Source organism: Saimiri boliviensis, chromosome 1, assembly GCF_048565385.1.
Source record: "Saimiri boliviensis isolate mSaiBol1 chromosome 1, mSaiBol1.pri, whole genome shotgun sequence".
NCBI lineage: Eukaryota > Metazoa > Chordata > Mammalia > Primates > Cebidae > Saimiri > Saimiri boliviensis.
In genome coordinates, this window is record NC_133449.1 from 234,437,546 (window position 1) to 234,459,324 (window position 21,779).

The following is a 21,779-nucleotide window of genomic DNA, read 5'->3' on the forward strand; positions in this document are numbered from 1 at the left end:
GTTTGGCTGGTGCACCGCCGGAAGTGTTAAAGGGTGGTTGCTCAGGGCGGAAAAGCGGAAAAGCGGAAAAGCGGAAAAATCCTAGGTTCCTTTAGTTTAGGTACACTGTCGTTTGTTCAGGCAGGCGTCGGGACTTGAGGCCGTTGCAGACTTTGGCACGACCTGCTCCTCCTGCTTCAACAGCCTAGCGGTGACGAGCTGGCCTGCGGTACGCAGCCTAATGCCAGGTGAGTACCGCTCCAAGCTCTGAGACGCTGCGGGCCTGTGACCCTGTCCTGCGCTGGGTACCGCTAACCTTCCAGGTGGCGACGCACACAGCCAGCCACGGAGGAGAACAGCAGGGCCTCCGGACTCCCCTCGGTGTTCTCTCAGTGTGGAAGTTTTTCTCTATCCTTCGGCGAGGGCGACTCAAGTTGTTCCGGTCACTGTGGGTAATGAGTGCACGATGGTGAAGGTTACTGAGGAATGAAAACTTATCGTACGGAAAAGTAAACTACTGGGCCTTTGCAATTGTCAGAAAAGAAAGACAGCATTCTGGGTTTTTGGAGGTACAGGACTGATTACAGAAATTCCTGAGGCATTTTAGTGCGTCGAATTCAAGCGCTGAGTGGACTTGCATTTAGTGCCCCCTAGTGCCAGGAAGTTAGTCACTACAAGAAAGTACCTCACTTAAAGACACTGCCAATTTTGCCCTTTTACTGCACAGCTGCAGAAGTTCCCTTAATTCACAGCTTGGAACGTGATTCAGTTGACTGAAGCAAAAAGAACTGTACCAAAAGAATACTTTCATTAATTCTTGGTGCTTGGATTTGAGGTAGTATTTTGTTTTGTTTTTGTGGGGTTTTTTGAGACAGCCTCTCGATCAGGCTGGAGTGCAGTGGCGCGATCTCGGCTCACTGCAGCCTTTACATCCCGGGATCAAGCGACCCTCTGATCTCAGTCTCAAAAGTAGCGAGCTACAGGCGCGGGCCACCACGCCTGGCTAATTTTTTAAATTTTTGTAGGACAGGGTTTCACCATGTTGCCCAGGCTGGTCTCGATCTCCGGGGTACAATCCATCCAGCCGCCTCGGACTCCTGAAGTGTTGGGATTACAGGCGTGAGCCACAGCGCCCGGCTTTGAGGCAGTTTTTGTTTTTGTTTTTTTTGAGACAGTTTCTCTCTTGTTGCCCAGGCTGGAGTGCAATGGCGCGATCTCCTCTCACTGCAACCTCTGCTTCCCGGGTTCAAGCTATTCTGCCTCAGCCTCCGGAGTAGCTGGGATATAGGCGCCTGTCACCACTCCCGGCTGGCTTTTTTTTTTTTTTTTTTTTTTTTTTGTATTTTTAGTAGAGGTGGGGTTTCAGCATGTTGGCCAGGCTGGTCTCGAACTCCTGACCTCAGGTGATCCACCGTCTGTACTTCCCAAAGTGCTTAAATTACAAGCTTGAGCCACCACGCTGGGCCTTTTAAGCAGTTTTTTAAGGCTCCGTCTTTAAAGGTGATCTCATCATTCTCTTTAAAACCAGAACTACTAATAACTAACATTTGTATATTTTAGCTACAGTAAGTTATATAATCTCTTTGCTTGTAATGCACTCCTCCTCACCACCCCCCTCCCCCCGAATTTCCTCCCTCATCTGCTTCTGGTCTTTGCTTAAATGTCACTATTTTAATGAGGCATTCCGTGATCGTTTTCCTTACAGTTTTAACTGTCCCAATTCCTCTTTGCTGCTTAATTCTGTACAGCACTTATCATTATAGGAGAGACTGTATCGTATTCATTACTTTTGTTTGTTGTCTCTATCCCCTGACTAGGATAGAGGCAGTGTGAGGACAGAGATTGTTGCCTTTTGTTCACTGCATTAATGCCAATATCTAGAAAGCAGTGAGTAGACACACAGTAAATTCTTGTTGAATAAATGGAAAGGAATAGGCTTGGGCGGTGGAGGACTGGGTTGTGCAAATTATCTTTTTATTGACAACCACTGAGTTAAAGTAAGAAGAGGAAAATGTCTATTAAATGTTTATTACAGTAGTAACTGTAGAGAGACTATGAGGGCCTGAACTTTGGCATCACTGATGAAGAAAGAGTGGATTCAGGGCTGGCCACGATGGTTCAAACCTGTAATCCCAGCACTTTGGGAGGCCAAGGTGGGCAGATCACTTGAGGTCAGGAGTTCAAGACCAGTCTGGCCAACATGATGGAACCCGGTTTCTACTAGAAATAGAAAAATTAGCCAGGCATAATGACACATGCCTGTAGTTCAGCTACTCAGGAGGCTGAGGAGGGAGAATCGCTTAAACTGAGGAGGCAGAGGTTGCAGGGAGCTGAGATCTAGCCACTGCATTCCAGCCTGGGTGACAGAGTGAGATCCTGTCTCCAAAAAAAAAAAAAAAGAGGTAACAAATTCAAGATACATTTAGGAAATAAAATGAAAAGATTTGATGATTTTCTAAATAAGTGTAGTGAATATTCCTTATCTAAGATCCGGAAAAGAACAGATTTACGCATAATAATGAGTTTTGACATATCTTCTTAATAACATGGATCACAATGGTTTAACCCAGGGGTTTCTAATCTTTTGGTTTCCCTGGGCCACATTGGAAGAATTGTCTTGGGCCACACATAAAATACACGAACATTAACAATAGCTGATGAGCTAAAAAAAAAAAACAACACAAGAAAATATCATAATGTTTAAAGAAAGTTTACAAATTTTTGTTGGGCTGCGTATAAAGCTGTCATAGGCCATGTGTGGCCTGCAGGCTAAGGGTTGGACAAGCTTGGATAAACATGGTCTGTTTGTCTCCCTACCATCCCCAGTCTCAGCTGCATCTTGCGTTTCTCATAGCTTTGATATTGTACCTGAAACATAGTTAATATTTAGTTAATGTTTTTAAACTAAAGATACTTAGTTTCTATAATCAGAGAAAGAGTTCTTTTAAATATTTCTTACATGATTTAGTTTTTACATATTTATGGTAGGAGAATCAGAATCTACAAATGAACCAATAAATTTTACTGCCAATTAGAAGTTACCAAGTTAATATATGGATGCTTAGCTTTTTATACTAAATTCTATATAGTTACATAACTATGCATTTTGGTTAATACAATGTTTTGTAATTTCAGTAAGTTGATTTCTACCATAATGCATATGTTTAAACATTAAAGTACATTGACAAGGAAAATTTTAAGAACCATATTTCTCATATTTAATCAGAATTTTCATTTTCTGAATGATGCATTGAATTTTTGGTAGCTAAAAATATTGTTCTGACTTTTTAAAAGTAATACATTTTAATCATACATATTACGTATATCTAACTTACATATGCCTTGCTGACATATAATACATAAATTTAGTTTTATAATTTTGTATATTTGTTTTTTCAGAGAATAACAGTTTGGAGCATCAAGATGTTGACCAACTTGAGGATATTTGCAGTGAGTCATCAGACAATACTCAGTGTGCATATTAATGTAAGTATTTCTTATAAAATGAAATGTCCCTTAACAACCTCAGCTATTTTACTCGCTAAAATGCTTAGTATATCTCATCAGCTATTGATTCCAAACTTAGTTGAGTCATAACCTTTGGAAATCCTCAAGCCAAACAAGTTTGAAAGGAATCACCTTAGTTTAATCAGAAATATAAGAGGAAATTACCTTAATTTTAAAAAAAAGAACAGCCTCAGCTAAATGCTGGTCTCGGGGTACTAAAATGTGTTGTTTTTGAAAGGAGGGATGGGTTTTATATCTCTTCTAAGAATGTCATCACTTAATACACATCTTTAAACTGCTAACAACAAATGTGCTTTGTACTCTTAAGTATCCATAGATTGAGACTCTTGTGAAATAAAGTTCCTCTTAATATCAAAATATAACATAATTGTACAATGATTGATAAAACTACTTTTGGCTGTCTTCTGCAGAGCTTTTGGAAGCCAGCTTCTTGGGCATTCTGAGATTTGTCTCAGGAATATTGTTTTGGTCTTTAAGCTCTGCTCTGACTCCTGAATCCTCTTCAAAACACTATAAATTATTTTCTAAACTATCATGTCTTCAGTATACCTAAGAGATATTAAACCTCAATGAAATAATACCCCTTTTATCTACAAGTAAGTGAGAGATTAAAGCTTGTTTGGGTCATTTCTTTTTATCTTCAGTGACTTAACAGGGAGTACAATAGCTTCCCCTTATTCATGGTTTTGCTTTTAGCTGTTTCAATTGCCCAAAGTCAACCGTGATGTGAAAATTAAATGGAAAATTCCAGAAATGATTTATAAGTTTTAAGTTGTGTGCCATTGTGAGTACTGTGATGAAATTTCATGCTATCCCACTTAATCCCACCTGGGATGTGAGTCATCCCTTTGCCCAGCATATCTACACTGTGTACACTCCCTACCTGCAAATCAGTAGCCATCTGGCTTATCAGATTCACTATTGTGATACTGCAGTGCTTGTGTTCAAGTAACCTTTATTTTACTTAATCATGGTCCCAGAGCACAAGAGTAGTGATACTGGCAATTTGGATATGCCAAAGAGAAGCTGTAAAGTGTTCCCTTTAAGTGAAAAGGTGAAAAATCTCCGCCCAAAAAGGATAAAAAGTCATATGCTTAGGTTGCTAATATCTATGATGAGAATGAATCTTCTGTGAAATCGTGAAGAAAAAAATTTTTACTAGTTTTACTGGCACACTTCAAAGTGCAAAAGTTATGGTCACATAATATGGTAAGAGCTTAGTTAAGGTGGAAAAGGCATTCAGTTTGTGGGCAGAAGACATGAACAGAAACATGTTTTGATTGACAGCAATTAGGTTCAGTACTATTTGGGGTTTCAGTCATCCATTGGGGGTCTTGGAATATGTCCCCTGTGGATAAGGTGTGACTGCTGTATTGGAGAATCTGTAACCCTTAAGAAGCCTTATCATTAGTCTACAATTTGTTTTTTCTACTTTAAAATCACCTGGGCAGCATTTTGACGAAGATATATTTCTATATTCAATTTCTGATCTCATTAAGTGGGCCGAGGAGTTATCCAGATTTTCATCAGTGCTTTTATTGCTGACACTTTCAGATTATGCACTCTGTGATAGACACTGGGTCTTCTTATCCTGGTCATTATGCAGTGGAAATTGGAGTCTCTACTCTTGAAATATTTTCTAAGGATAGTAGCATATTATTGCCAGAAACTTGGTGACAAATGTAGAAATAATAGAGATAACACAGATATGCGGTTCATGAAACAAAAAGCAGACTGTGGTACCCTCAGTCATTACATACACCAACTATTCCAACTATATTGTCAGCTATTAAATGTGTATCTAGTAGTCTAGGCATAAACTGAGGTGGGGAATATTCAACCTCTGCATGAGAACATGAGAAGGTTAGGTAAGCAGCTAAGGTAGAGGAGGTTAGATTTGGCCTTAAGCCGACCTTCTCTAACTCAGTGATTCTCAATTGAATGCTGCATTGGAGACACCTTGGGGCTTTTAAAAAAATACCACCACCCGGTTCCCCCAGTTCTTTTCTCTCCCCACCGGTGTTTTTAAGAAGCTTTCCAGGTGATTCTAATGTGTAATTACTGTAATCCTGAGTTCATTGCGCCCAGGATCTTTCAGCAGATGTAGAGGAAAACCAAGTTCTATCCGGGATGAGATACCTTATTTAACCTTTCCGACTCAGCTTCTGAGTTTCTGAATCTAGGGTTGTGGTTCTCAAACTACAGCTATCAGAATCACCTGGAGAGCTAATTTAAACAAATTGGTCGGCTCCATCCCCAAGAGTTTCTGATTTTCTTGTCTGGAGTGGAGCCTTAAGCATGTGTTTCAAACAAGCCCTCAGCCCATGTTAAGGCTGCAGGTTGAGGAGAAACATTGTTTTAAGGTCAGTGCAAAATAGCAAATCAGTATTAGTTTCATCCTTAGTCTTTCCCCTAGGATATATTTGGGTTGTACTTTTTAAAAGATTTGGACTTAATAAATTAGGACTACTTTAAAAATACACAAAGTATTTTATCTTCTGACAGCATAATTAACAATGTTAAAACTGTAATAAGTGATGCTAAAATAAAATTAATTCAAGTTTTGTTTTTTCTTTACTAGAATTTATGCTGCTATAAAATAAGAGCAAGTTTAAAAAGATTAAAGCCGTATGTGCTGCTTGGAAGAAATTACAGTTCCCTACCAGGTACAAATGTTAGAGTGTTTTAATTTTATCTGAACTGTTTGCTTTATCTCTTTTCTCTCTCTTTTGTTTGCAAGAATCTCCCTTATTAGGGGTCTCTAACCATTTTTTACTTCTTGGCTAATTCCTTGTGATCATTAGGGGTGGGAGTGTTCTGAGAGGTGCCAGGAGAAAATACTAGTAAGAGTTGTACTCCTCATCTGAGGAACATACTGATGAGCTGAGCAAAGGAAAGGTTGGTGGCTTTAGTAGCTAGTTTGGAAGTTGAGCATGTGAATACCATCTAATTTTAGAGTGATCTTGTGAAATATTTTTTTTCTAGTTTATTCCTGTTTTTTATGCAGGTGTTTTCTGTTAAGAGAAATTTACTAAAATGATTTATTTTGAGGATTGTTATAAGTGGTTTGGTTAAGTGTTTGGGGTAGTTTGGGTTAGATATATGACATCAAGAGCTGGAAGATGGAGGAGCTGACTTACTTTTGAATGTCCATCCTGTGTTTGAAACAAGCAAATGTATGGTAGACTATGAAACTAGGTTAGTTCTGTTGCTTTCTCATTACTATATTTGTCATATGAGAATAATAAAATAAAAATACTGATTGGCTGTTGACTTACAAGGGCAGATTAATGGGCTGCATTATTGGTATGTATCTAGCTCTCTGTTTTTTGCTCATGTGAATTTAACTGTAGTAGTATAGATTATCTTTTGATCTTCAAACCACCATGTAGTTTCAAAAATAATATAAAATTATTATTTTTGTATTATAGAAATATGGGAGAACTGGTTTAAATAACAGGAAGGTTTTAATTAAATTTATAAATGTAACTGCCTTTTTCTTTAGTATTCTTAATATTAACAAACTGTATGTTAAGTATAGAAGAAGTCATATGGATATTTTTATTATAGAAATACTACTTGACTTTTCAAAAGTATTAAATTGTCACAGCTTCTATTCAGTGAAACCTCCCAGGCTGTCTTTAAAGGTATTGTGCCCTGGGATTGCAGAGGAAGGTAAGTTCCAAATTGTATAATAACTAATTATCAACGGACATGAGGATCACTGTTAGCTTTTCAAACTCTGGAAAAGGCAGGTTTAAAGGACTGTGCATTTAAAAATTTTTCTTTGACTCAGAATCAGTGCCTTAAGATTATCATTATGAGCATTTATTCTAATTCTACAATTTTGTAAATAGAAATGAAGTAGGTGGCAGAGATTGGGGTGAATTTGTATTTTTCTGAGGAGATGATCTAGAACTTGATGTTTATTACCTTCTTTTATTGTCATCCATACCTTATGCATTGCTAAAAATAAATAGAATTTTAGATTTATTTAGCTTGAATTGTACTTTGACATTATAGTATTTGCTTAAAGTTATTTTAAAGTTTTTTATTTATGAATTAAAGGAAAATTTTATAAATATAACAGCTCAATTTTAACTTTCTTTTTGTTAGGCTTAATAGGAAATGATATCAAATCCCTTCACTCCGTCATCAGTCCTCCCATAGCTAAGTAAGTACTAACATTGATATGCTTTTGCATAAACTGTCATGAAAATTTACAGATTTTCTCTGATGGACAAGAGTGAGTGCCATAATTTCTATGACTTTCTGCCCTAGCCAGTTTTAAATAGATGTTGATAATATATCTTAGCTATTTTTTTCTCAATTTAATGCTAAAAAGTCTTAATGTAACAGCAGCATACTTTTCATAGAATGAATATAAGACATTCTCAAAATTGTAGGTTGTAGTTAGCCCTTTTGTTACTTAGCTATTTTATCAGAGTAATGTGGATATACTCTGTTTTCCATTTTTCTAGTTTTTACGCAATTTTATAAATTATAGAAATACTAGCTTTGAAATTTGGACAGCTATATACAATTGTTTTACCTTATTTTTTCCTTTTAAACAGAATCCGTAATATTGGAATTATGGCTCATATTGATGCAGGCAAAACTACCACCACAGAAAGAATATTGTACTATTCTGGATATACAAGATCACTGGGAGGTTAGAATGGATTCCTACTCTTCCCACCCCCAATTAGCAAAAGCATCATTGGAAAATATTTTGATTAAGAAGTCAACCTACACACCTTGAATATGGCATAGAGCTACTGATGTCTAAACCACAACTTAAAGATAAGGTAGTTGAAATACCCACCAAAGGGTCTTCTTAGATTCAACGAAATATTCAGACTTATAAGACTATCATAAGCCCCATTTAACACTCATCTACTCAGAATGCTACAGGGCAGGAACCATAGCTTACCAACAGACCAGCATTAGATGTTTCTGTCTAGAAGAGTCTTATAGCAGTCCCCATAGCTGTCTGGGAGCTATCTTCTTCGACTGCCCCAAAGTAATAGATGAGGTGCAAGGTGGCAAGATTCACAGGAACCACTTTAGCTTAGAAGATTCATGCCCTGCAGGAATGAATATCTCTTGTTATAACTTCAAAGGGGTAGCTTCCAGGTTTCACATAAGGTACATGCCATACGCAGGGAAGCCCAGAGTTTTATATCTCCATAAGGTACTTAGAATTCATTTATAGTTCTTCACAATTCAGATTTAGTTTGCCAATCAGAAGTTATTTTTTCCATAAGTTATATTGCCTAGGAACATAGTTGACATACCTCTGTTATCTGGTTTCTAGAAGAAAAGAACCAAAAAAGGTAACCAGAGGTTAAATTCTCATGTTGAAGAGGAGAGGATTTTGTTAATCCTTAACTTAGTTATCTTTTGTTTTTTTAATTGTGGTTAAAAAATAACAAAATTTACCGTCTTAACTATTTCTAAGTATACAGTTCAGTAGTGCTAAGTATATTCACATTATTGTGCAACCAGTTTCCAACTTACAAAATGGAAGCTCTATTCCCGTTAGATAACTACCATTTTCCCCTCTCCCCAATCCCTGGCAACCACCCTTCTACTTTTTCTTTCTATAACTTCGACTACTCTAGGTACTCATATAAGTGGAATCATAAGTATTTGTCTTTTTATGACTGATTTATTTTATGTAGCACAGTATACTCAAGGTTTATCCATGTTGTAGCATATGTCAGGATTCCTTTGTAATTTTTAATTTTTTTTTTTTTTTTTTTTAAGAGACAGGATCTTGCTCTGTTGCCCAGGCTGGAGTGCAGTAGCCCAATTACAGCTCACTGCACCCTCAAACTCCTGGGCACAAGAGATCCTCCTGCCTCAGCCTTCTGAGTCGCTGGGTCTATAGGCAGGTGCCACCACACTTGGCTAATTTTTGTCTTTTTAGTAGAGACAGGGCCTCAGTATGTTGCTCAGGCTGGTCTCAAACTGGGCTCAAATGAAGATTCCCTTTATAAGGCTGAATAATATTCCATGTGTTTTATTTATTTCAAACTAATAAAGTTTATTATAATGAAGGAAAATCCAAGCTTTATAGTAATTATGGTCATTAAGCTGCAAATCACCTACAAAAGTCATGGCACCAAGTTACTTACAGTTATAAAGCAGAATATCAAGACCTTGCTCTCTCCGTAAAATAATCTGGACATACAATCTTGTGATGTCAAGAAACTGAATATATAAAAATAGAACCCACATAGAATGTTCTGTCTTTTTTGTGTACACACACATTTTCTCTGATTGCCCTTAATTTTATGTCTTTATCATAACTGGTTTATTTATAATTAAAGATAAAGAATCTTAGACTTTATATTCTAAAAAGCAGCTAGGTTAACAATTTTCTAAGATTTTTGTTTGTTTTAATAGGTTTTTGGAGAACAAGGTGGTTGATTACGAGAATAAGTTCTTTAGTGGTGATTTCTGAGATTTTGGAGCACCCATTACCCAAGTAGTGTACACTGTACCCAATGTGTAGTCTTTTATCCCTCACTCTCCTCCACCCTTCCCCAAGTCCCCAAAGTTCATTGTATCATTCTCATGCCTTTGCATCCTCATAGCTTAGCTCCCACTTACGAGTGAGAACAAATGATGTTGGTTTTCCATTCTTGAGTTACTATACTTAGAATAGTGGTCTCCAATTCCATCCAGGTTCCTGCAAATGCCATTATTTCGTTCCTTTTTATGACTGAGTAGTATTCCATGAGGGGTGTGTGTGTGTGTGTGTGTGTGTGTGTATGTATGTATATGTACACACCACATTTTCTTTATCCACTCATTGATTGGCATTTGGGCTGATTCCATATTTTTGCACATTGTCGTGCTGTAAACGTGTGGTCAAGTAGTGTTCATATAATTACTTCTTTTTCTCTGGGTAGATAACAAGTAGTGGGATTGCTGGATTAAATGGTAGTTCTACTTTTAGTTCTTGAAGGGGTCTCCACACTGTTTTGCACAGTGGTTATACTAGTTTACATTCCCACTAACAGTGTAAGGTGTTCCTTTTTCACATCCACACCAACTTCTGTTTTTTTGTTTTTTTTTTAAATTTTTTATTATGGCTATTCTTCCACGAGTAAGGTGATACCACATTGTGCTTTTGATATGCATTTCCCTTATAATTAGTGATGTTGAGCGTTTTTCATATGCTTGTTAGCCATTTGTGTATCTTCTTTTGAGAATTGTCTGTTCGTGTCCTTAGCCCACTTTTTGATGTTTTTTTTTTTTTTTTTTTCTTATTCATTTTAGTTCCTTGTAGATTCTGGATATTAATCCTTTGTCAGATGTATATATTGCAAAGATTTTCTCCAATTCTGTGGGTTGTCTGTTTATTCTGCTGATGATTTCTTTTTAGTTTAAGTCCTATCTACTTATCTTTGTTTTTGTTGCATTTGCTTTTGGGTTCTTGGTCATGAAGTTTTTCCCTAAGCCAGTGTCTAGCAGGGTTATTCCAGTGCTCTCTTCTAGAACTCTTATGATTTCAGGTCTCAGGTTTAAGTCTTTGATCTATCTTGAATTGATTTTTGTATAAGGTGAGAGACAAGGATCCAGTTTCATTCTTCTACACATGGCTAGCCAATTATCCCAGCACCATTTGTTGAATAGGGTGTCCTTTCCCCCACCTTATGCTTTTGCTTGTCAGTTGGCTGTAAGTATCTGGCTTCATTTCTGGGTTCTATTCTATTTCATTGGACTATGTGCTATTTTTACTTTATTAGACAGAGTTTCACTCTGTTGCCCAGACTGAAGTGCAGTGGCACAGTCTCAGTTCACTGCAGCCTCTGCCTCCCGGGCTCGAGTGATTCTCATGCCTCAGGCTCCTGAGTAGTGGGGATGACAGTGCCGACCACCAGATTCTATTTTATTTTTAGTAGCAATGGGGTTTCACCATGTTGGCCAGGCTGGTCTCAAACTCCTGGCCTCAGTGATCTGCCCGCCTCAGCTTCCCAAAGTGCTTAGATTACAGGCATGAGCCACCCTGCCTGGCCCTATGTGCCTATTTTTATATCAGTACCGTGCTGTTTTGGTGACTATGGCCTTGTAGTATAGTTTAAAGTTGGGTAATGTGATGCCTTCAGATTTGTTCTTTTTGCTTACTCTTGCTTTAGCTATGCAGGCTCTTTTTTGGTTCCATATGAATTTTAGGATTGTTTTTTCTAGTTCTGTGAAAAATGATGGTGGTATTTTGATGGGAATTGCATTGAATTTGTAGATTGCTTTTGACAGTATGATCATTTTTATAATATTGATTATACCCATTTGTGAGCATGGGATGTGTTTCTGTCTGTGTGTGTGAGATCTATGATTTCTTTCAACAGTATTTTGTAGTTTTTCTTGTAGAGATCTTTTATCTCCTTTGTTAGGTATATTCCTAAGTATTTTTCTTTTTCTTTTTTGCAGTTATTGTAACAGGGGTTGAGTTGTTAATTTGCTTCTCAGCTTGGTTGATGTTGTTGTATAGCAGGGCTACTGATTTGTGTACATTTATTTTGTATCCTGAGACTTTGCTGAATTCATTTAGGAACTTCTTGGATGAGTCTTTAAGTTTTTCTAGGTATGCATTCATGTTATCATCAAACAGTGACATTTCCCACTTCCTGTTTGCCTATTTGGATGCCCTTTATTTTTTTCTCTTGTCTGATTGCTCTGGCTAGGACTTCCAGAACTATGTTGAATAGAAGTAGTAAGGGTGGGCCTCCTTGTGTTGTTCCAGTTCTCAGAGGGAATGCTCTCAACTTTTCGCCATTCAGTATAATCATGTTGGCTGTGGGTTCGTTGTAGATGGCTTTCATTACCTTAAGTTATGTCCCTTCTTTGCCAGTTTTGCTGAGGGTTTTAATCATAGAGGGATGCTGGATTTTCTCAAATGCTTTTTCTGGGTCTATTGAGATGATCATGTGATTTTTGTTTTTAATTCTGTTTATTGACTTGCAGATGTTAAATTATCCCTGCATTCCTGGTATGAAACCTACTTGGTATGGTGGATTATCCTTTTGATATGCTGTTAGATTCAGTTAGCTAGTATTTTTTTGAGGATTTTTGCTTCTGTGTTCATCAGGGATATTGGTGTAGTTTCTGCTTTTTGTTATGTCTTTTCCTTCTTTTGGTATTAGGGTGATACTGGCTTCATCAAATGATTTAGGGAGGATTCCCTCTTTATCTTGTGGAATGGCATTGATAGGATTGGAGTCCATTTTTTGAATGTCTGATAGAATTCAGCTGCAAATCCATCTGGTCCTGGACTTTTTTTTTGTTGGCAACTTTTTAATTACCGTTTTGATCTCACTGTTTTTTTCTGTTCAGAGTTTCTATTTCTTCTTGTGTTACTAGTCTGTTCAGAGATTCTATTTCTTGTGTTATTGGTCTGTTCAGAGTTTTTATTTCTTGTGTTACTGGTCTGTTCAGAGTTTCTCTTTCTTGGTTTTAATCTAGGAGGGTTGTCTATTTCCAGGAATTTATGCATCTCCTCTAGGTTTTCTAGTTTATGTGCATAAAGATTTTCATAGTAACCTTGAATGATTTTTTTTGTATTTCTGTGATAGCAGTTTTCCTATCTCCTGTTTTGTTTCTAATTGAGCTTATTTGGATATTTTCTCTTCTTAGTTAATCTCACTAATAATGGTCTATCAGTTTTATTTGTCTTTTCAAAGAACGAGCTTTTCATTTCACTTAACTTTTGTATTTTTTGTTTGTTTTAATTTCATAGTTCTGTACTGATCTTGGTTATTTCTTCTGCTGAGTGTGGGTTTGGTTTGTTCTTGTTTCTCTAGTTCCGTGAGGTAAGACCTTAGATTGTCTATACTCTTTCAGGCTTTTTGATGTAGGCATTTGATGCGGTGAACTTTCCTCTTAGGACCACTTTTGCTGTAACCCAGAGGTTTTGATAGGTTGCATCACTATTATTGTTTAGTTCAAATAATTTTTTAATTTCCACCTTGATTTCATTGTTGACCTAATGATCATTCAGGAGCAGGTTATTTACTTTCCATGTATTTGCATAGTTTTGAGGGTGCTTTTTGGAGTTGATTTCCAGTTTCATTCCACTGTGGTCTGAGAGAGTACTTGATATAATGTTGATTTTCTTAAGTTTATTGAGACTTGCTTTGTAGCCTGTCATGTGGTCTGTCTTAGAGAATGTTTTACGTGCTGATGAATAGAATATATTCTTCAGTTGTTGGGAAGAATGTTCCGTAAATATCCGTTAAGTTTGTTTGTTCTAGGATATAGTTTAAGTCCATTGTTTCTTTTTTTTCTTTCTTTCTTTTTTTTTTTTTTCTGAGACACAGTCTCACTGTGTTGCCCAGCCTGGAGTGAAATGGTGTGATCTTGGCTCACTGCAACCTATACCTCCCAGGTTCAAGTGACTTTCCTGCCTCAGCCTCCCAAGTAGCTGGGATTATATGTGCCTGCCATCATGCCTGGCTAATTTTTGTATTTTTTAATAGAGATGGGATTTCACCATGTTGGCCAGGCTGGTCTTGAACTCCTGACCTTAGGTAATCCACCTGCCTCAGCCTCCCAAAGTGCTGGGATTACATGCATGAGCCACCGCTCCTGGCTGGTCCATTGTTTCTTTGTTGTCTTTCTGTCTCGATGACCTGTCTAATGCTGTAAGTGAAGTATTAAAGTCCCCCACTATTATTTTGTTGCTGTCTATCTCATTTCTTAGGTCTAGTAATAATTGCTTTATAAATTTGGAAGCAGGCCAGGCGCGGTGGCTCAAGCCTGTAATCCCAGCACTTTGGGAGGCCGAGGCGGGTGGATCACAAGGTCAAGAGATCGAGACCATCCTGGTCAACATGGTGAAACCCTGTCTCTACTAAAGATACAAAAAATTAGCTGGGCATGGTGGCGCGTGCCTGTAATCCCAGCTACTCAGGAGGCTGAGGCAGGAGAATTGCCTGAACCCAGGAGGCGGAGGTTGTGGTGAGCCGAGATCGTGCCATTGCACTCCAGCCTGGGTAACAAGAGTGAAACTCCGTCTCAATAAATAAATAAATAAATAAATAAAATAAATAAATTTGGAAGCTGCTTTATTATGGACATATATATTTAGGATTGTGATGTTTTCCTGTTGGACTGGTCTTTTTCTCATTATATAATGTCCTTCTTTGTCTTTTTTAACTGTTGCTGCTTTAAAGTTTGTTTTGTCTGAAACAAGAACACCTATTCTTGCTCACTTTTGGTGTCTTGTAGCATGGAATATCTTTTCCCCCCTTAACCTTAAGTTTATGTGAGTCTTTAAGTGTTAGGTGAGTCTCTTGAAGACAGCAGATACTTGGTGAATTCTTATCCATTCTGCCATTCTGTGTCTTTTAAGTGGAACATTTAGGTCATTTACAGTCAGCGTTGCTATAGAGATGTGAGTTACTATTGTCATGCTATTTGTTGCCTGAATACCTGTTTTTGTTTTTGTTTTTGTTTTCATTGTATTATTGTTTTATAGGTCCTGTGAGATTTATGCTTTTAGGAGGTTCTCTTTTGGTGTATTTCGAAGATTTATTTCAGGCTTTTGAGCTCCTTTTAGTACTTCTTATAGTGCTGGCTTGGTAATGGTGAATTCTCTCAGCATTTGTCTGAAAAAGACTGTATCTTTCCTTCATTTATGAAGCTTAGTTTCTCCAGATACATAATTCTTGGCTGATAATTGTCTTAAGGAGGCTAAGACAGTACCCCAATTCCTTCTAGCTTGTAAGGTTTCTGCTAAGAAATCTGCTGTTAATCTGATAGGTTTTCCTTTATAGGCTACCTGATCCTTTTTCCCTACAGCTCTTAAAATTGTTTCCTTTGTCTTGACTTTAGATAATGTGATGACTGTGTGCCTAAACGATGATCTTTTTGTAATGAACTTCCCAGGTGTTCTCTGAACTTCTTGTATTTGGATGTTTAGATCTCTCTCTGGCCAGGGAAATTTTCCTTGATTTTTCCCTCAAATACATTTTCCTCTTTTAGATTTCTCTTCTTCCTCAGGAACACCAGTTATTTTTATGTTTGGTCATTTCACATAGTCTCAAACTTCTTAGAGGCTTTGTTCATTTCATTTTGAATTCTTTTTTCTTTGTCTTCATCAAGTTGGGTTAATTTGAAAGCCTTGTCTTTGAGTGCCTAAGTTGTTTCTTCTATTTTTTGGAGATGGAATCTCGCTTTGTCATCCAGGCTAAAGTGCAGTGGCACAGTCTGGGCTCACGGCAACCTCTGCCTCCCGGATTCAAGCATTTCTCCTGTGTCAGCCTCCCAAGTAGCTGGGATTACAGGCACCTGCTATCAGGCCTGGCTAATTTTTGTATTTTTGAGGAGAAAGGGTTTCACCATGTTGGCTAGGCTGATCTCGAACTCCTGACCTTAGGTGATCCACTTGCCTCAGCCTCCCAAAGGGCAAGGATTACAAGTGTGAGCCACCACGCCCGGTCTTTGAAGTCGTTTCTTCTACTTGCTTAATTCTGTTGGTGAGACTTTCCAGTGTATTTTGCATTTATCTGAGTATGTTCTTCATTTCCAGAAGTTGTGATTGTTTATGCTGTCTATTTCTCTGGAGATTGTTCTGTTCATATACTGTAATCTTTAAAAAATTTTGAAAGTTGGTATTCACCTTTCTCTGGTGCCTCCTTGAGCAACTTAATAATTGACCTTCTGAATTCTTTTTCTGGCAAATCAGAGATTTTTGTCTTCGTTTGATTCATTGCTGGTTGAGCTAGTATGATTTTTGGGGGGATTAAAGAGTCTTGTTTTGTTATGTTACCAGAATTGTTTTTCTGGTTCCTTCTCATTTGGGTAGACTATGTCAGAGTGAGGATCTGACATTTAAGGGCTGCTGTTCAGATTCTTTTGTTTCATGGGGTGTTCCTTTGATGTAGGGCTCTCCCTTTCCCCTAAGGATGGGGCTTCCTGAGAGTCAAACTGCAGTGAATCTTTATGTTTTTATACAGGCTATCTTTTGAAGTTTTTTTTTCTAGTTAGGACCATAGCCTAAAACTATCCAGACCATTGTAGAACTTGTTGATCCAAGGTTGACTTTATTAGTCATATGAATAATCATAAAGATAATGTGAAATAAAGATCTTTATAATTGTGAAAAATCTTATTGCTGTGTAAGTGTTTTTAAAACTTATTGTCTCGTTTGGAACTTACAGTTATTTGATCTTTGTATGCTTAATGATATTTATTTTCTTAGTGATGTTGGGAGTAACTGACACTAACACAGTTATAGATGTTAACATAGAGTTGTATTTGAGTTGCTGTCAAATACATTTTTCTTGCTATTTCCTCCTCTGGTGCTTAGGTTATATGTGTGTATACATATTTATACACACATGCACACATACACATATATGGGGCAAGTAGCTACCATTTTAGGGGTTTAATTAATGCTGAAATAAATGGTAGCATAAGGCCATGATAATGGTAAAGATCAACCATTTTTTATTTCTCTAACTTTCTATAAATTTAGTCGTACAGTGAGCAAACTACTTAACCTAGTTTGTAAAATAAGGCCAGTAAAGCTGTCCTTGCTGGGTTGTTATAAAGAAGAAATGAGACATTTCATTATAGAAAAGTACCTTTTCTAGCAGAGGATAAATGGTAGCCACATGGAATGAAGTAGAGAAAAAAATTCTTCCAATAGTAAATTATCCTTTACAAATTATCCTTTAATTTGAAAGCCTTGTCCTTGAGCACTGAAGTTGTTTCGTCTTTTTTTTTTTGAGATAGAATCTCATTTTGTTATCCAGGCTAAAGTACAGTGGCACAATCTTGGCTCACGGCAGCCTCTGCCTCCTGGGTTCAAGCATTTATTTCTCCTTCCTTAGCCTCCCAAGTAGCTGGGATTACAGGGACCCACCATCAGGTTATTAGAATAATATACATAATTCAGCTGCAAAATTTTACTGCAGAATAATTTCAGTGAAATTTTCTGATAAAGTTCAGGATAGTTCTTTTTTTTTTTTCTTTTTTTTGAGATGGAGTCTTGCTCTTTTGCCCAGACTGAAGTGCAGTGGCATGATCTTGGCTCACTGCAACCTCCACCTCCTAAGTTCAAATGATTCTCCTGCCTGAGCCTCCCGAGTAGCTGGGACTACAGGCACGTGCCATCATGTCTAGCTAATTTTTGTATTTTTAGTAGAGGCAGGGTTTCACCATGTTAGCCAACATGGTCTTGATCTCCTGACCTCATGATATGCCCTCTTCGACCTCCCAAAGTACTGGGATTACAGGCATGAGCCACTGTACCTGGCTAAGTTCAGGACAGTGTTTTTTTGTGAGTTTATACTGTAGAAGTTGTGTAAGACTACTTGCATTTGTACAAATAAATCCCTTCTCTTTGGAAAGTTTAGTAATGAGATGGGTTTGTAAAGGATAATTTACTATTGGATGATTTTTTTCTCTACCTTATCCCATGTGGCTACCATTTATCATCTGCTAGACTAGGTACTTTATATAATGTCATGTCTCATTTCATCTTTATAACAGCCCAGCAAGGATGGCTTTACTAGCCTTATTTTACAAACTAAGTAGTTTGCTCAGGATCATAGAGTGCTAAGTGGTAAAGTTGGGATTTAAAGCTATGCCTGTCTGTGTTCTTTCACTGTCCCACTCTGCCTTCTATCAAAGGATCAGGAGGGAAGGATATCAGATAAAGAGGGTGTAATGATAGTTAAGGTATGTAAGAAATAAAAGAAGTATATGAGTCAGTAAACTTAAAAGATTAGTTGGTGAAAAGTTACTATTATGGCAAAATTACTAATCTAATTGAAAACTTTTTCTACCATGAAGATTTACTTAGTGAAAGAGTAAAGGTTCTATTAAACCTAAGGAATGATTTCTCTTAGGGCAGATTAAACTGTCTCAGGTAGATATTGAGCAAAGATAAAATACACTCACTGTTAAGACTAAACTGTATCATCTTCTTCCTGGCTAGATGTTGATGATGGAGACACAGTGACAGATTTCATGGCCCAAGAGAGAGAAAGAGGCATTACTATTCAGTCAGCTGCTGTTACATTTGATTGGAAGGGGTATAGAGTCAATCTAATTGATACACCAGGTATGGTACTGTTCCATTAATACAGAGATGCTGCGTCATTTGGAGTTTTTTGTTTGTGTGGGGTTTTTGTTTTGCTTTTGATTGTGGTAAAAAAAAGTTACAAAATTTACCATTTAAACCATTTTTAAGTGTACAATTCAGTAGTGTTAAGTATAATCACATTGCTGTGAAACAGATGTCCAGAACTTTTTTTTTTTTGGCAGCAGAGTCTAGCTCTGTCATCCAGGATGGAATGCAATGGCACAATCTCGGCTTACTGCAACCTCTGCCTCCTGAGTTCAAGCGATTCTTCTGCCTCAGCCTCCCAAGTAGCTGGGATTACAGGTGCCCGCCATCACACCCAGCTAATTTTTGTATTTTTTGTAGAGACGGGGTTTCACTGTGTTGGCCAGGCTGGTCTCGTACACCTGACCTCATGATCTGCCCGCCATGATCTCCCAAATTGCTGGGATTAAAAGTATGAGCCACTACACCCAGCCTAGAACTTTTTTATCTTGCAGAAATGAAACTATATTAATTGGACAGCAGTTCCCTTTTGTCCCCCTCTCCACCCTTGCTAACCACCATCTTCTTTGTATACCTATGAATTTGACTAGCTTAGATGCCTCTTGTAAGTGGACATTATTTGTCCTCTTGTGATTGGCTTATTTCACTTAGCATAAAGCCCTCAAATTTTCCCCTGTTGTAGCATGTGACAATATGCCACAATATTTCCTTTTTTATTCTGTATAGTATGCCATTGTATGTATGTATCACATTTTTTAAATTCATGCATCAGTGGACATTTGGGTTGTTTCCACCTTTTGTCTCTTGTGAGTAGGGCTGCCATGAATATGGGTATGCAAATAGGTCTTTGAGACTCTGCTTTCAATACTTTGGGTATGTGTGTGTGTATATGTGTGTGTGTATATATATATGTGTATATGTGTATATATATACATATGTGTATATGTGTGTGTATATATTTACATATGTGTATATATGTGTATATACTTTGGGTGGGTGTATGTATATATTATATACACATGTGTGTGCATATATATACATACATATATATGCACACACACACATACACATGCCCAAAGTGTGTGTGTGTGCCTCACCCAAAGTATTGAAATCTCACTCCTAGGTGTACATATATATACATAGTGCAATTGCTGGATCATATAATGGTTTTGTTTTGTTAAAAAGATTTTAGGTATTATACCTCTTGTCTTTTTCATAGGTCATGTGGACTTTACCTTGGAGGTTGAGCGCTGCCTAAGAGTATTGGATGGTGCAGTGGCTGTATTTGATGCCTCTGCTGGTGTTGAGGTAAAAAGTATTGCCAAAGTAAAATGAGGTAGAACAGCATGATTTTTTAAAAAGTAGAATGTATCAGATTTATAACTATAACCATCTATTTGGTAAGTTCATGTAAATCAAATAATGATAAAAAATTAGAATTTAATATGGATATGTAATCTATATGTGATCTCAGAAATTTCATAGTAAAAGGATAAATATGAAATATAGTGTCAAGAACTGTGAAGGGTAAGAGATTCTACCTTGCTTTAAAGCTAACAAGTTAGCTTACGATAGTTTCGTGGATTCTGGCAGAAGACACTATGGTGTGAGGTTGATTATATACATTGTTATTTCTGTTTCTTTTTGGGTCACTTTATTTCCTGGTAGTTCTACCTTTTTGTTGTTACAACTTTATATAAATTTGACGCTTAATCATTCAAACAGATTGCATTACTTACAAGATTGAAATGTACTTAATAGGAAGTTTCTGAATTTGTGAAGCAGAAGCCTCTTGTTCTAAACAATGGATGGGCTTTTAGCTGGCCGGTGGGATGGTGGGAGTTTTTTGTTGTTTGTTCTGATTTGCAGTATGTTTTTGTTCTTTGAAAATTTATGATATTCCGCCCCCCACACCCACCTCATCATATGCAAAAATTAATTTGGAGAGGATCACAGTGTTGTGTGTGTGTGTGTGTGTGTGTGTGTGTGTGTGTGTGTCTGTGTGTGTGTGTATCTATATATGGCTTCTAGAAGAACAATATCTTTACAGCCTTCAGGTAGGTAAAAATTTCTTAGAGGACATAAGAAGCATGAAACATAAAAGTTGATTCCTGGAACTTTATAAAAATTACAGCTGTTCATTAAAACAAAAATAAAAACACAAGGCATAGACTATGAGAAAATATTTGTAATACAGTATTAGATAAATGTATTATACAAATGTTAAATTTACTGAATGCAATAATAGTATTGGTTATATAGAAGAATATGATTGTTCTTGGGAAATAAATGCTGAAGTAGTTACAGTATATGTGTATAACCATGGACTTGTATTCAGGCTATATGAAGAACTATAAGTCAAAAATAACAACCCAGAAAAAAATGGACAAAAGACTTGAATGGACACTTCATAAAAGAAGACATGAATGACTAGTAAGCAAATGAAAAGAGGCATAATCTCACTAGTCAGGAAAAGGCAAATTAAAATTACAGATTCAATTTCACACCCAAAAGAATGCTTATAATTAAAAAGAGTGATAGCAAATGTTGGTGAGGATGTGGAACAACTAGAAATCTTGCATATCGTTGATAAGACTGCAAAATAGAGGCCAGACATGGTGGCTCATGGCCTGTAATCCCAGCAATTTGGGAGGCTGAGGCAGGTTGGTTTGCTTGAGCCAAGGAGTTAGAGACCAGCCTGAGCAACACGGCAAAACCCCATCTCTACAAAATACAAAAAAATATTAGCCAGATGTGGTGGCATGCACCTGCAGTCCCAGCTACTCAGGATGCTGAGATGGGAGGATTGCCTGAGCCCAGGGAGGTTGAGGCTGCAGTGAGCCTTGATCTCACCACTGCACTCCAGTCTGGGTAACAGAAGAGAGACCCTGTCTCAAAAAAAAAGACTACAAAATAATGCAACTACTTTGGAAGACTATGTGGAAGTTTATTTTATTTACGTACTTTTCTTTGAGATGGAGTCTCACTCTGTTGCCCAGGCTGGAGTGCAGCAGCGCAATCTTGGCTCACTGTAACCTCTGTCTCCTGGGTTCAAGTGATTCTCGTGCCTCAGCTTTCCAAGTATCTTGGACTACAGGCATGCACCACCACACCTGGCTACTTTTTGTATTTTTAGAAGAGACAGGGTTTTACCACGTTGGCCTGGCTGGTCTTGAACTACTGA

General features: G+C 37.4%; 1 protein-coding gene across 6 annotated transcripts in view; it reads left to right on the plus strand.

Annotated features, from left to right (window-relative positions):
• The first annotated feature begins 1 nt into the window (after position 1).
• Positions 2-21,779, plus strand: part of GFM2 (GTP dependent ribosome recycling factor mitochondrial 2) — a 58,797-nt gene continuing 37,019 nt past the window's right edge. For 3 of the 6 annotated variants that reach the window (XR_012513455.1, XR_012513454.1, XM_074384720.1), the window contains exons 1-7: positions 2-227; positions 3,379-3,465; positions 6,089-6,173; positions 7,624-7,681; positions 8,082-8,179; positions 18,464-18,589; positions 19,815-19,903. Coding sequence is in view for 4 of the 6 variants with exons in the window: in XM_074384720.1 (XP_074240821.1) it covers positions 3,403-3,465; positions 6,089-6,173; positions 7,624-7,681; positions 8,082-8,179; positions 18,464-18,589; positions 19,815-19,903 (519 nt within the window). In the remaining 2 variants the exon portion in view is untranslated. Of the gene's footprint in view, positions 228-3,378; positions 3,466-6,088; positions 6,174-7,623; positions 7,682-8,081; positions 8,316-18,463; positions 18,590-19,814; positions 19,904-21,779 lie in introns of those variants that run through there. The other 3 variants (XM_003920845.4, XM_074384732.1, XM_074384731.1) reach the window with 3 other exon arrangements.